The sequence below is a fragment of the Perna viridis genome, chromosome 5 (assembly GCF_037379345.1).
Source record: "Perna viridis isolate PV_CMFRI_1.1 ecotype Kerala chromosome 5, ASM3737934v1, whole genome shotgun sequence".
Classification (NCBI taxonomy): domain Eukaryota; kingdom Metazoa; phylum Mollusca; class Bivalvia; order Mytilida; family Mytilidae; genus Perna; species Perna viridis.
In genome coordinates this window covers 27179574-27193126 of record NC_142449.1, presented here as the reverse complement: position 1 = coordinate 27193126, position 13553 = coordinate 27179574, and the positions used below count along the sequence as shown (strand labels likewise).

At 32.8% G+C, this 13553-nt stretch overlaps 1 protein-coding gene across 3 annotated transcripts in view; it reads left to right on the top strand.

Moving 5' to 3' along the window:
- The window catches only part of LOC148616899 (ATP-dependent DNA helicase Q4-like), a 150061-nt gene extending 141956 nt beyond the window's left edge, over positions 1–8105 (top strand). For all 3 annotated transcript variants that reach the window (XM_088584061.1, XM_088584062.1, XM_088584060.1), the window contains exons 18-22: positions 601–737; positions 1460–1622; positions 2648–2834; positions 5871–6009; positions 7776–8105. In XM_088584061.1, coding sequence (XP_088440187.1) covers positions 601–737; positions 1460–1622; positions 2648–2834; positions 5871–6009; positions 7776–8012 — 863 coding nt within the window. In that variant the 3' untranslated portion in view covers positions 8013–8105. The remainder of the gene's footprint in view (positions 1–600; positions 738–1459; positions 1623–2647; positions 2835–5870; positions 6010–7775) is intronic.
- Positions 8106–13553: the final 5448 nt, after the last annotated feature.

Genomic DNA, 13553 nt, shown 5'->3' with positions numbered 1-13553 from the left:
ATGTACAGTGTATATGAACGTTGATCAGATCTGTCAGATATGCTCTTTCTGTTTGAAATGATACAATATGTAAGCTCGATCTTTTTTTTTACGTCCTCCTTGTATCAATCTGTCATTATTTTACTTTGGTGCAGCGATGTTTTAATTCCTGTACTTCGCTAATTGAATGAGTTAAAACGCAGCTTCCTGAAGATAACTGTTTCATAGATAAACCAAAGTGTATCATATCGTAACATGCAACTGTTTTGAACCAATTTACTTAAACATTTGTACATTCCATTAATGTTTTACGATACGACATTAACAAAAGAAGCACGTGGCTTCCGGCTTCCAGCTTTGATAGTTATTGACATTGATGACATCCATAGGTCATATTTTGATACGTACGATCAATGCAGGCATCAATGAATTTTATGAGCTCAGTATTTTGGTCTACATAATTAAAGTAGAATGATAAGATATTTTCCTTTGTGATGAATGATTGCTTTTCTATAGTTTTCTTAAGTTGCCCTTCAGTCTGTGTTTCCGGTAAAATTTAGTTTATTATACTATTACGTCATGTTGTTAATATTTCTTTGTGGAGATTTTTTTTTACATCAGGAATCGCAACATTATTCTGTTACTTGGAGCTACACCCGGATAACTCATGGAAAGTGGAAAATTTGACAAATGTTTACTCTACATGCAGTATTCAGTGTTATGGCGGACCTGTAGTGCTTCAAGAAATTGCAAAAAAGGTCACTACCAAATTTCAGTTGATTATGTTCAGTTATGCTCCATTTTTTAAGCCATGAAGACTCGGTACGAAATATAGTGAATGATATCGATTTTCTATAATATGTTCCTATGCCCAGACTAGCTCATGTACTAGCGGTGATGCAGTGTACTGTTTAAGAATGTTGGTTTTTGTTTTGTTATCTTATTCCATTAAAACCTTTTGGTATTTTGAAAGACGTGTCACTGGTTTTGTTTATGATTATTTATTTTCCAGTGAGCACGCGTGACTCATTAACAACTTTTCATGGGTTATTAAGTTAATGGACGGAAGTTTTACTTACGAAATATTTACACTCGACGTGTACACTTAATCAAGTTTTAAATTTGTTTGAATAAACCCCTCCAGAGCACCGGAGTTCACCTTCAGGGTTTTGTGCCGTTCGTTTTTCTATAGATCCATTTTTAGTTCCTTTTATTGATGGTTTGTCTTATTCACGATTTTTATTTTCGTTTGCGTCTTCGGTTTCACTAATTGTAAATCTTCACTAAATGGACTCCCTCGGAGAAATTCTTGTAACAATGACTATAGACAATGTACATGTTCAAGATAAATATATTTAGTAATTTCAAGCGTCTATAAGTATATAATGTAGATTTGTTTTATTCAGCACCAAAAGAAAAAAAACTTTTTTAACTAATTAACTTCAAAACGTTCAATTCGTTTAACATATTTTGCTAACAGTGCCCCCCGGTTGCAGTTGCCATTGCGAAAGCAAAGAAGGATGGTAAAACATTTGCAGGAAAGACGAGCATCGACTTCCCTGTAGTAGAAATCAGTGACTGCATGGGTTGGGATTCTGGGCCAGTTAAACGGGAACTTAAAATGCTTATGTGGAATTTAACTGGTGAGTTTATTTGTTACTCTGTCACTTCATCAATCGCAAGTAAACGCCTATTATACTATGAAATCGGTCAATTATCTGATTTTACACCATGTTTTGTGGTCTCTTGTTTCATTCCGTAAATATCACCTATTATCCAGAATGTGACAGTTATGATCGAGCATGCATAAACGTCATTCTGTCTCAGAAACTGTCCATATAAAGTTCAAACACTGCTTGTGGCGTAGAAAATCCAACAGAACAAACGACGCTTTTTTCGGTCTATATATGCTATATATTTTTTATGTTTATAATCACTTCTGTATTTAGATCTGTCACAGTACTTTTGAGAAAATCACACTGAAACATCTCAGTAAAATCAACAAAATCATGAACGATAACTCTTGCCAAGTGCTAATTTCATGTACTACCTATATAAATTTTATCTCAAAAATGCAACAACCAAATGATAAACAAAGACTGATTATGGGGTCAATAACTGATTCTAAATATGAAATAAAAGTAAAGTTGGTGGGTTTTTCACATGCATGAATCAACTCCTGTCGGAATTTTATAAAGACTGCTACTTAGAATATGCGATGCAATTACGTTTGCAATCTTGTACTATGCACCGTATTGGTGTAATAAAAAATTGTTTAAATGATATGTATGATAGCGGTGAAGGTATACATATAAAAGCTTTGGAATTTGGAATACAGGTTTGCAACGTCAATGCACTTTAAAATTTGAAAACTTCCTTCCCTAACTGCTAACGGAAATTATTACGCTTGTTTTCTGAACATTGTTCCTTATCTTAAATAAATAACAAGATGATTAACAGAAGAATCAAAACTAGATGACAGTCCAACTGTCACATTTTATTTGCAATAGATGTCATTTAATCTACATTAGGCAATATAATTTGGTAAAAAAATCAGTAAAAGCATAAAATTTCTTTAAAGTTGGTTTTGAAGAATGATGACTGTACAGGAAATGTTTCTTATTTAATTGATATATAAGATAGTGGAACATTTATTTGTAAACGGTAGGTGCTTCTGGTCCCAAGAGAACAAGTGTAATGGTAGAATTCACAGATCTGGCTTTTCATTACCGAGCACCCGGTGACTTGTCCGAGGATGAAATTGATGACGTCATCATGTCTCTCCACAACAGGATACAGAGACAGGAAAAATCTGAGCTTGGAAATCTTCGTTACTTATTTGATACCTTGCACAGGTAAAAACAGTGAAAATTTATTTTGCAAAAGGTAAAAAGCATGAAAAATGTAGTGTTAATGAAGTTACAAAGGTAAAATGTGTGAACAAGGTACAGATGGCACAGATGAAGTGTGGAGAAACTGTACTGTTACAGCGAAAAAAAAATAGTGTGAACAGTGTGCTCTAGGCTAAAAACCACTAAGTCCACTTCCCATAGGCTTCTATGCTAATTTCACAATATTCAATGGCTTCTCTGGACTTTACCTTAACTTTAACCTGCAGAGGACTATATATCAGCATGATTCTACATATGTCAGCTCACAATCCTCAGAATGGCATGTGGGGTTAGCAGACTTGCAGTGCACTACTGGCCACCGGAAGTGAAGGGTCTATGAATAGCATGGGAAATCTCAGTGTTTACACAAGATAGGGGTATATTTAAAAATCATTATGGAGATTAGGCTTCACATCACAAGAAGCAAAATGCACCTATAAAATGTACAGAAATGTTTTTCCTTTCAGAAACTGTTTAAATTTTTTAAATAAGATGAGAACTTTTTTCACAGCACTATGAGAAACAGGGGTAATTTCTGTGTAGGACTATTTTTGCGTACGTTCTAAATGCTCATTGGTTGAATTGGTGGTCTGTAACCTAAAGAGTCACTTTTTGTCTTGGAAAAAATAAATAACTATACAGGTATCTTCCTACACACATACTGAATGCATTTGCAAAGTTTCAGTGAAATGTGACAAGCACTTTTTTAAATATTTGATTTTTAAATATAGGGTAACCAAGTTGGGCGAGCAAAAAAGTGACCATATTCTACCATACTTAAATGCATTAAATATTTGCAAAGAACTATTTCTGACTTTTCAAATAAAAAATATCAATCACAACTTGCTTTTTAACAAGATTAATGAAGAAATAGTTTTAAAAGTAATTATTTTCTGAGAAATTGGTCTATTTTTAAAAATTTATTTCTGACATGCTCCCCCCTTTTTCTTGATCACATGTCAAAAATCCTAAATCCTTAAATTTTCACAAAAGGTGATATATTTGGCTTTAAATTTGTAAATACAGTGTTTTCACATTAAAACATGACCAGTAAAGGGCACCTAAAGCAAAAAAAGTACTCAATAATTGATTTTCCATGTTGCCATAGGGGAATGCTTATATGGCCTTAACTGCAGTAATGAAAGTGAGTTTTTCCTCATTTCTAACCTAATTTTTGCTCAAATCTACACAAAACTTGATTTCAAGTGCTTATTACCACCATATTTAGGTAAATATAGCACTCAAAGTTTAATATTTGATATTTTTACTAAATTTTCTACACTTTTTACAAGATAGGACATAAAAATCAGGCAAAAAGACCAAATTTCCATAATTTGGACCTATAACTTAAAAAAATGCATATTTTGAAGGATTTTTGTAGTGTATTCCTCTCATGGCAAAGTTAACAAGATCTTCAAGTAGTTTAAAGCTATTTCAAGAAACTTTTCATTTTGCCATGGCTTCAGCTTAAGGCTAAAAACCACTAAGTCCACTTCCCATAGGCTTCTATGCTAATTTCACAATATTCAAAGGCTTCTCTGGACTTTACTTAACTTTAACCTGCAGAGGACTATATATCAGCATGATTCTACATATGTCAGCTCACAATCCTCAGAATGGCATGTGGGGTTAGCAGACTTGCAGTGCACTACTGGCCACCGGAAGTGAAGGGTCTATAAATAGCATGGGAAATCCCAGTGTTTACACAAGATAGGGGTATATTTAAAAATCATTATGGAGATTAGGCTTCATATCACAAGAAGCAAAATGCACCTATAAAATGTACAGAAATGTTTTTCCTTTCAGAAACTGTTTAATTTTTTTAAATAAGATGAGAACTTTTTTCACAGCACTGAGGAACAGGGGTAATTTCTGCGTAGGACTATTTTTGCGTACGTTCTAAATGCTCATTGGTTGAATTGGTGGTCTGTAACCTCTATTTTGCTATGGTAAAACGCGTGATAAGTTGAACTCTTATTCTCGTGTATATTTATATATATATATATATATATATATATATATATATATATATATATATATATATATATATATACACACGAGATGCTCCTAGTCCATATACCCAGTATTTGAGTATTGGTTGCACATTCACTTAATATTTTTGTGCGTATTATTTCCGGTCATTTCGTGTTCTTTGTGGTTATTTTGTTTAATTATTATTTTTTTTGTCTTTTTATCCTTGGATATCCTTATGTTCTTTTTGATTACCTTTAAAATTATGGTTCGCTTGATTTCGCTTAGATTGGTCAATCAGTTAAGATAAAAGATAGAAGTAACAGAGCAAGAGCCTGTTTTGTACAAGTTCAGCCGACGTAAATTAATTAGTATTCTTTGTAAGAATCATGCAAATTCTGTAATATATGATACATCCCAAAAAGGCTACATATTTTTATTCTTGTTATTAAGTTGCTTTATATGTCTATATGATGATATGTATAATTATTCGTTCCAATCTGTCTGCTCATAAGAGATAATCCACTGAAAATCCAACAGTTTCTAATGTATTTTAGTGGCTTTTACTGAGTTATCTCCCTTAATTTTGAATTTTACAGAACATTCGATATAATTGTTTTTTTTTTGTGAAAAGTTACATGTAAATTTCTATTTACTATAACATTTGCAACAAAATGTCAACAATAAAAACATGTAGGCCTTCATACCATGAATCACATTTTGCATGATTTTTACCTGGAGTGCTACTTAAATGTAGTGTCATATTGCTGATTTCTAGACTATTGATATCGATATATGACTTAAATAGGAAAGGCATGGAAGAAAACTGTTATCACAAAACTCTTGGACGGATATTGTAACCTCATTCAATTAATTTTCAATTAGCTAAGGAGTGTCAATCCACCAGAACCTGGTGCTCATGTCACTTTGTCTAGTACATGAAATTATTTGCTCGTTCATGTGACATTTATAAAACGAGTGTTACAAACTTACACGCTTGACCTATTTTGTTTTTGTTTCATTATTCAGCGTTTCCCATAAGAACTATTGGATGTGTACTGATGATTTGGATGAGAAGAAGAATGCCAAACTGAAGACAATTTTAGAAGATTATTTCCAAGAGCAAACCGATTACAAGGCTGCAATACGTGATGTGCATGATGAGGAGGTTTTCTTTTACCTATACCCAATATGTTGCTTTTTGATATTTTTTTTGTAATTCAAAATGTTTTCATTGTCTAAACAGTTACCACGGTTCATTATGGTCTATAGCTACAGTAGTTGAAATTATGAAAGTATAATTACGAAGCAAGGACAAACACGTTTCTAGATCTAACTGGCCCAATACCAATACATGTAACAGAAGCAAAATTTCCAGGCTAAGTAAAGTCATCTTTGACTTCATTGCTTATGTGGAAAATGATGTAAATATTGAAGTTTGCCAGACAATGCGAATTTATTTTGCTTAAGTGCTACAAAAACATATAAATTTGATATAATTGTTACTCAACGCGTTACATGATGTTTCTCTAGCATTTATTATCACTTTCTTCGCCTTCTTGAATTTTTTATGATGAATTTGTCTGTTCGAAAACTCATAATCTTAAAAAATATACTTGTTGCTGAATGGAAACTTTGTATTAAAATACCATAATAATGTGTACAAAGTTTTGGATATAATTGAAGAAGTCTTTTTTAACAATGAAAAAAATCTCAAAATATTTAAAAGTATACTCACAGTTGAATGGAAACTTGGTACATGTATTAAAATACCATAATAATGGGTACAAAGTTTTGGATATAATTGAAGAAGTCTTTTGGAACAATTTCATATATATGACTGATTTTGAGAAACAGATTGTGTGAGCTCAAAATCTTTTTAGAATTTCAATGTGGTGGACTGATTTTTAATATGTGCATAAGTAATCTTGGTTAAAATGGGTAATTATTGACTAACGTTCGAATATTGACCTAACTATGATCAGAACTGCCGATACAACACAAAATACAAAAGTGCGCCAATAAGGGATTTAGTTGTCCAGTACGGCTTTTACCAGTCAAATACGCCATATTGGGCTGATAAAATCCATATATTGGCATAGGCCGATATGACGGATTAGACTAATTACGCAATAATACTTGAATATTGTTTGTATGCCCTCTCTGATTTAATCGTCCTACTAGGTAATGGGTAAAATCGTAATATGAATAAAATAAAATGTAATTCAAATTCAAATAAGCTTTATCTTAAGTCGGCAAGACATTATAACAGGTAAAACATAAGCTCTTGTGAGCGTTTGAACCGACTAAGAGTAGCATTCTATATAAAATTCACACCTTGGTTAAAATCGTCCTCCTAGGTAAGGGGTAAAATCGTAATATTATGAATAAGATCAAATGTAATTATGTAGCATTCTTTATAAAATCAGACCTTGGTTAAAATGGGTAAATATTTTTGTATGCCCTCTGATTTAATCGTCGTCCTAGGTTATGATTAAATTAGTAATTTATGAATATAGTAAAATGTAATTACGTAGCATTCTTTATAAAAATCTTATAGGAGGTGATTCATGCCACCGAATTCCGTTTTATTACTGAATCTGAGCCAGTTACAGACCACATAACCAGTGATAGCTTTAATTTGGGTGTTGTGCTTTTGAGAAAAAAAAATATAGACTGTAAATGAAATTACCACTTTGCAAGAGTTATAATAGCTTGATTTAAGTGGGAGATAAATAATTTATGATTTTCTCCAAAGTACAGATCTGAATACGGAAAGGAACCTTTTACGTAAAAAGTATAGCACATGTAGACAAAAGCCATTGTTTTTTCGGTGGGTTTTTCTTCATCATGAATCACTTTAATATGGACAGTGTCTGAATTTTATATGAATTGGTACTTAACACCATAGTTCTATTTTTTTTTTCTTTGCAGTTATCTTCTTACGAATTGAATCAAGTACTGTCAGATATAAGACAGTTCATAAATATGTACAGCAACGAACACAAGTTACATGGCAGAGCTATAGCAAGAGTTTTTCATGGTATTGGTAGCCCTTGCTTCCCGGCAACCACTTGGGGAAGAGTACGACGGTTTTGGAGGAGTCATATCAATGTTGACTTTAACTTGTTGATAAAACTGGCCACCAAGGAGCTTATTAAAATGAGATGATGAATGATTAAATTATTTTGCATACAAACTTGTGTTTCAGTTTGTGATAACTACCATTGTAAATTTCATTTTCATAAATTATTTTCACTCTCATTTGTTTACATTTTGTTTATGCCTTTCTGGTGAACTGAAAGTAACTTTTCTTTAATCTGTTTGTCTTTCTTGTTGAACTTTCTGACTTTTTGTAAGGTATTTTGCTTCTTGAAGACTAGAAATTTGATTAAAAAACGGTAGGCCTTTTCAAATATTGTTTAGCCAGCATTCAGAACAAACAAAAAAAGTTGACACACCAAAATCCCTGGAAGAATATAATATAAAGAAAATAAAAGTTTTATGAAAAAAAAAATATTCAGCATTTTTTTAAGAATTGACCAGAAAATTCGAAAACAGATCTTTTCGAAAAAAATAAGTAAAAACATCCTAAAAACTTACTAAAATGCAACTAGATTTATGACAAATGCGTTCGTGATATTTTTATTTCAGTACTGCTCAGTGATAACTTGATTATGTTCTTTCGGGGGGAGAACCAGAAAATAATTTGAGGAACTCTCTTAAAAAATGGAAATAATAATTTAGGTTGTGTCATTTGCAAATTCTTATGTTGCTCTAAGATTCAAGTCATTACCTTAAAAGTTTTATTGTCGTCATCATGTACTCGTGGATCGTTGTAGTGTATCTATCTGCACCATGAGAACTGATATATTCAACGGGTCATAGTTTTCTATTTCTCTTTTGTCTACCCCGGACCTTACATTTTATGAGAAATTCGGCAGGCAGAGGGTGCTTGCCCTACCAATGCACTTGATCCATGCTCCCAGATTTTAGTGGAGTCCTGATTGGTCATTTACTTTTGTTTCTGTGTACGAGTTATGTTGTATATTTCATGTTCTTTCATTGGTGTGGGTGTTTATTTTTCTTGTCTAGTCTTTATCCTTGAATAATTCCAATCTAATTAGCATAAGCCTTTTTCGTGCATTATGATTGGTTGTACACCTTTTACGACCTCAGCGATGACTAAATTCCATGTACAAATTGTAAACAATACGGCTACCACTGCTTTGAAAAAGATAGAGCCGTTTAGAGGCTAAAACGGTACTATCTGCTCTATTCGATTAATTTTCGGCATTTTTGCATATTCAAAACAACAATTTTTCAAAGAAAGTATAGTTATCAGCAGCCTGTAAGTACTTTAAATATTGAAATTGACAACCATGTCACGTCAATTGACTGACGCCATTTGCGAATGAGAGTTTACATGGAAAACACAACTATTAATATATTACAGATAGTCCGGGATTGGAATTAAAAGGATTAAGAACTTTTTTCAAGAATTTATGGATGTGTAAAATCGGACCATTTACTCACAAACCAGACATAAAAGTCTTTCTGACTTGTATTTGTTATGTGAGTGAATGATCCGATTTTTCACTTTGATAAATTCTGGAAAAACACTGCTTAATACTATAATATATCTTATTACTTTCTGCTCGAATCTGGTTTTCTTTGATTATTCTTTCATTACCTCCATGGCATGGATACCTAGATTATGACATTAAACAAACAACAAAATATAATACTATTTTATTTCTAAAAAATGTATTATTAACAAGTTAAAAATATGAATGATTGAATTTATATACCCCTTCCTTTGGTATTTGCCTTTGATTCTATTTCAGAAGTAGATTGAGCTTTGTAAAGCTAAGTCTGAGATTTCTAAAAATGCAAAGACAACATAAAAACCATGACCGGTTCATTAAAATAGTACAAGAAATATTGAAAGCGACTAGAGTCACTGCGAGTCTAGTTCACAGAAAGATTTTGGGCACCCTTTCGGCATGTATGTAGGCTTACACTTTTTGGAATTTTAATTTAATCCTGAAGTAATATATATATGTTTTGTTTTTTTTTCAAATCGGAGGTCAACAAGTGTTCATGTTCCGAAATCATCCTTTATTGTGGTAAATGGCTATGTTAAAGTTAATTTGCGATAAACCTGAAGTTCATTAAAATCAAAATTCACACTGACTTTACCTTATACATGTGACTACCAAAAAAACATTAAAATTAATAAGGGCTTAAAGAGAAATTTCTTAAACGAAACCAAAAGCAGTCCTACTCTTAGTACATCCCTATAATAGTAGCCAAAAAGGAGCTGTCTGCAACCATATTTGTATGCCCTTTCACGTCTGAAGTACAGGTCGAGAACGTCGTTGCCAGGAAGTTCATACATACATGAACTTGGCCAGATCGTTCATCAATGCATGAACGCCAGTCAACTTCAAACCAATATGGCGGCCGCGTAGTTCGGAAGAGGGTGGCAACGAACTGAGCGGCGTAATATAGCCGTACGAACACATTGATTTTACAGGTCATGTTTGTTTACAGAGAGTAATTTTCAGCTCGGGGAAAGAAACTTATAACTGAGTCTGACTGAACCCTTGAAGAAACCTTGTTGTTCTTTCTTGTTGTATTTCTTTGATAATTATACTCCTGTTGAATTGATTACATCTCGTATTTTTCAATGCCAACTATCACTTCGTCCATCCCGCCTTCACTGTCGTGCAGACGATTATGTGTAATACGTGCGCAAGGGAATGCGTGTGTACTGAAGCGTAAACAAAAACACTGTAACATGAGGTTCTCAGAGGGTAACTTTGACTGTCCGATAGAATTATAAGGATTGAACAGCTATTTTCGGTCGTTCATGCATGTATGAACGACCGAAAATAGCTGTTCAATCCTATTATAATGTATCTATACATTCTCATTGATTATCAGAAGATATGATGAATTACCTCCTGCCTGGTTTTTAGGCAGAACCATATTTAATACGTCCGACTAAATAAGTTTTCCAATACTTAAACTTTTGAATGTTTCGGTTTTTCTATAGATAGTACCAGTATATACGGACATAGAAATATCATTGCATTAGGACTACAAATATAGAGATATTGCCAGTGAACGTTAAACGGGAGACCACTCAATTTCAAAACTAGTTAACTACTTGTAACCTTACATTGTATTTTGTTTAAAAAGGCATGTTAAATTAGAAGAATTAAACCCCTGCTTACCTTCATTCTAAAGACAATATGGCGTTGCTACATGTGCATGTAAGCACTGTATCAAGTACTTAAAAATTTTGATAATTACAATAATAAGACCAAAGACCCATTTTTTTTTATTGTTAACATGTTAAGATGCCAAAATTTTGTCGTGGTCAAAATTTGATTAAGATCGATGACAGGAGCCGCCGTCCATTATATATTTTTAAGGGGAAGTCCCGGGGGAGTTTGTTCCCGATTCAAATACTTTACCGAAGAAATTTTAGTAATACAGTTGTATTGTCTTCTTTTCCTTGCCTTTTTTTCATCATGCCATGTCGTTTGCTGCATTGTACGTATTATTGCTTTTTTCATTCACGTATATAAATGTATGTACTGCCGATCCCCTATTCTTATAATATGTTTTCGCTAACGTCACACAAAGTTGCTATTGACAACGTCGTTGTGGACGTGCATTTTCGCACCATCTGCAAACAGCACAATGAATATATAGCGGTAAGTTGTTTGAATTTATTTTAGTTCGGTGGATGTACGCTGAGGATCAACAATAGTCACATCAAATATGTGGTTAGGAAAAGTAAATATAATTTTCTTCAAAATGAAATATTTGGTAATGAGTAAAGGTATACAATTATACCTCATGTGTATGTTCATAAATAATCAGGAAGAAAGCTTTAGAAATTGTACATTGATTCGAGAGGACGACAAAGTAATTAATGTTTGTCACTTTTGTACATTGTATAATAACTTGTGTACGTTATATCAAGAACAAAATGAATCTGGCTTTTATCATATACAAAAATGCCACACCACAATATTCACGTAATTTAGTGTAAACTATGTTATGCAGACGTTAGGACTGGCTTTCATTTATGTAAGGAAACATTTTGCTACGTGTATAAAGTGACACGATTAGTAATCTCAGTGAATTAAACACTGGTGAGAAGGAGGATTCTAGTTTAGATTAGTCGGCGTTAATAACGAAACTTACAGTTATCAAAACTTAATTCATAAAGTTTTCTTGCTTTCCTTTTTCATTAACATGGTAACTGGCAAAACAAAATATTGTGATGTGTACTTCATCCCCGGTCGTCTAGAATTTGAATATAAATAAGATCATTTAAAGGGAAATAAGTACACTGCAGTCTTATAGGATAGTTCAATCTGCCCATAAAGGCATGCTTTATGGTACTGCAAACGGATTAATTTTTCTGGATTCTGTTAACTAAACACAAACATGGGTTTCAATTATCGTGGTTCTAAAAATGATTAGCGCTATGAAGTGTTCATTAAAGATCAATTTCGCAGGCAGTTTTTCATTGTATTATATCCATCGCGAAAATAGCGAAAATTAGTACGTTTACGGTTCATATGAACCATGCTATCTTTTAAACACAAATGATAGGTTAATTTTGCCTTTTTGCTTGTCGAAAAAGTATTTTTTTCTATTGGTTTGCATTCTCTGACCATCATATTCATACGTAATTATTAGTTTTCAATGCATATCGATGCTGTATATATAGTAGTAAATTTGCATGAAACAATACTTTCATCTACTTTATAAGCTATAAAGTTAGCGGATACCTAATTCGGAGTCCCCGTCACCGAAAATACTACAAAGTGGTTAAACCACCAGGGAAAAAAATTACAATTCGGTTTAAATAGGCAGAATCACATTCCATCTTAAATTGTACATTACAATGGTAGTAAATTGCGTCTTTGAGTCAATTTTTGTACTCAGTTTTGAAAAATAAATCATTTTTAACCCACTATGTCCACCGGAAATGCTTAGCCTAGTCCCAAGTACCATTATGATGGATTCTAACTTTCCTGTTTTTACTGTGATATTGTTATTAATTATACGGACTTTCCAATTTATTCATTCCTTTTAACCATTACGTAGAGTTTATCAGTTCAGCAATTTTGTACATACCCTTCGATGACTTCCGAATTCAAATGTTCAAGCGTTCAATTAACGCGTAAATATTTTAAGTAATACGATATGCACTACATACATGATATTTCCAAACGGGTTTTGGAAAGGTATTTAAAGTTGTGTCAAGTTGATCAAAATCATTGATCCTGATCCGGTAGATGTTGTCCACACATCTACAACACATTAAGGTTTTTTTTTATTAATACATGTATGTTTTGATTATTTTCGTTTTTTTCCCTTTAAATAGTTAAATTTGTATTTTTCAATTTCACCTGGGTTGCTCATTTTGTTAAGTTTTTTATTCGATTATGTACTTATGTTATTCGTCGCTCAGTGTCTGTTTACTTTGTTCCATGACTTTTGAGTTATGGATTTAATTTTATCCTGCAATGAGTTCATTAAAGGGCAAATAACGGGTGTCAAATAATGTTTTGCTTTATTTGTATAATAGCGAATAAAGCTAATATGGGGTAGGCATTGCCTAAATCAGCGAGCACCGTGAGCCTTACCATACATGCACTAACTGTGCGAGACTCGTAAAAA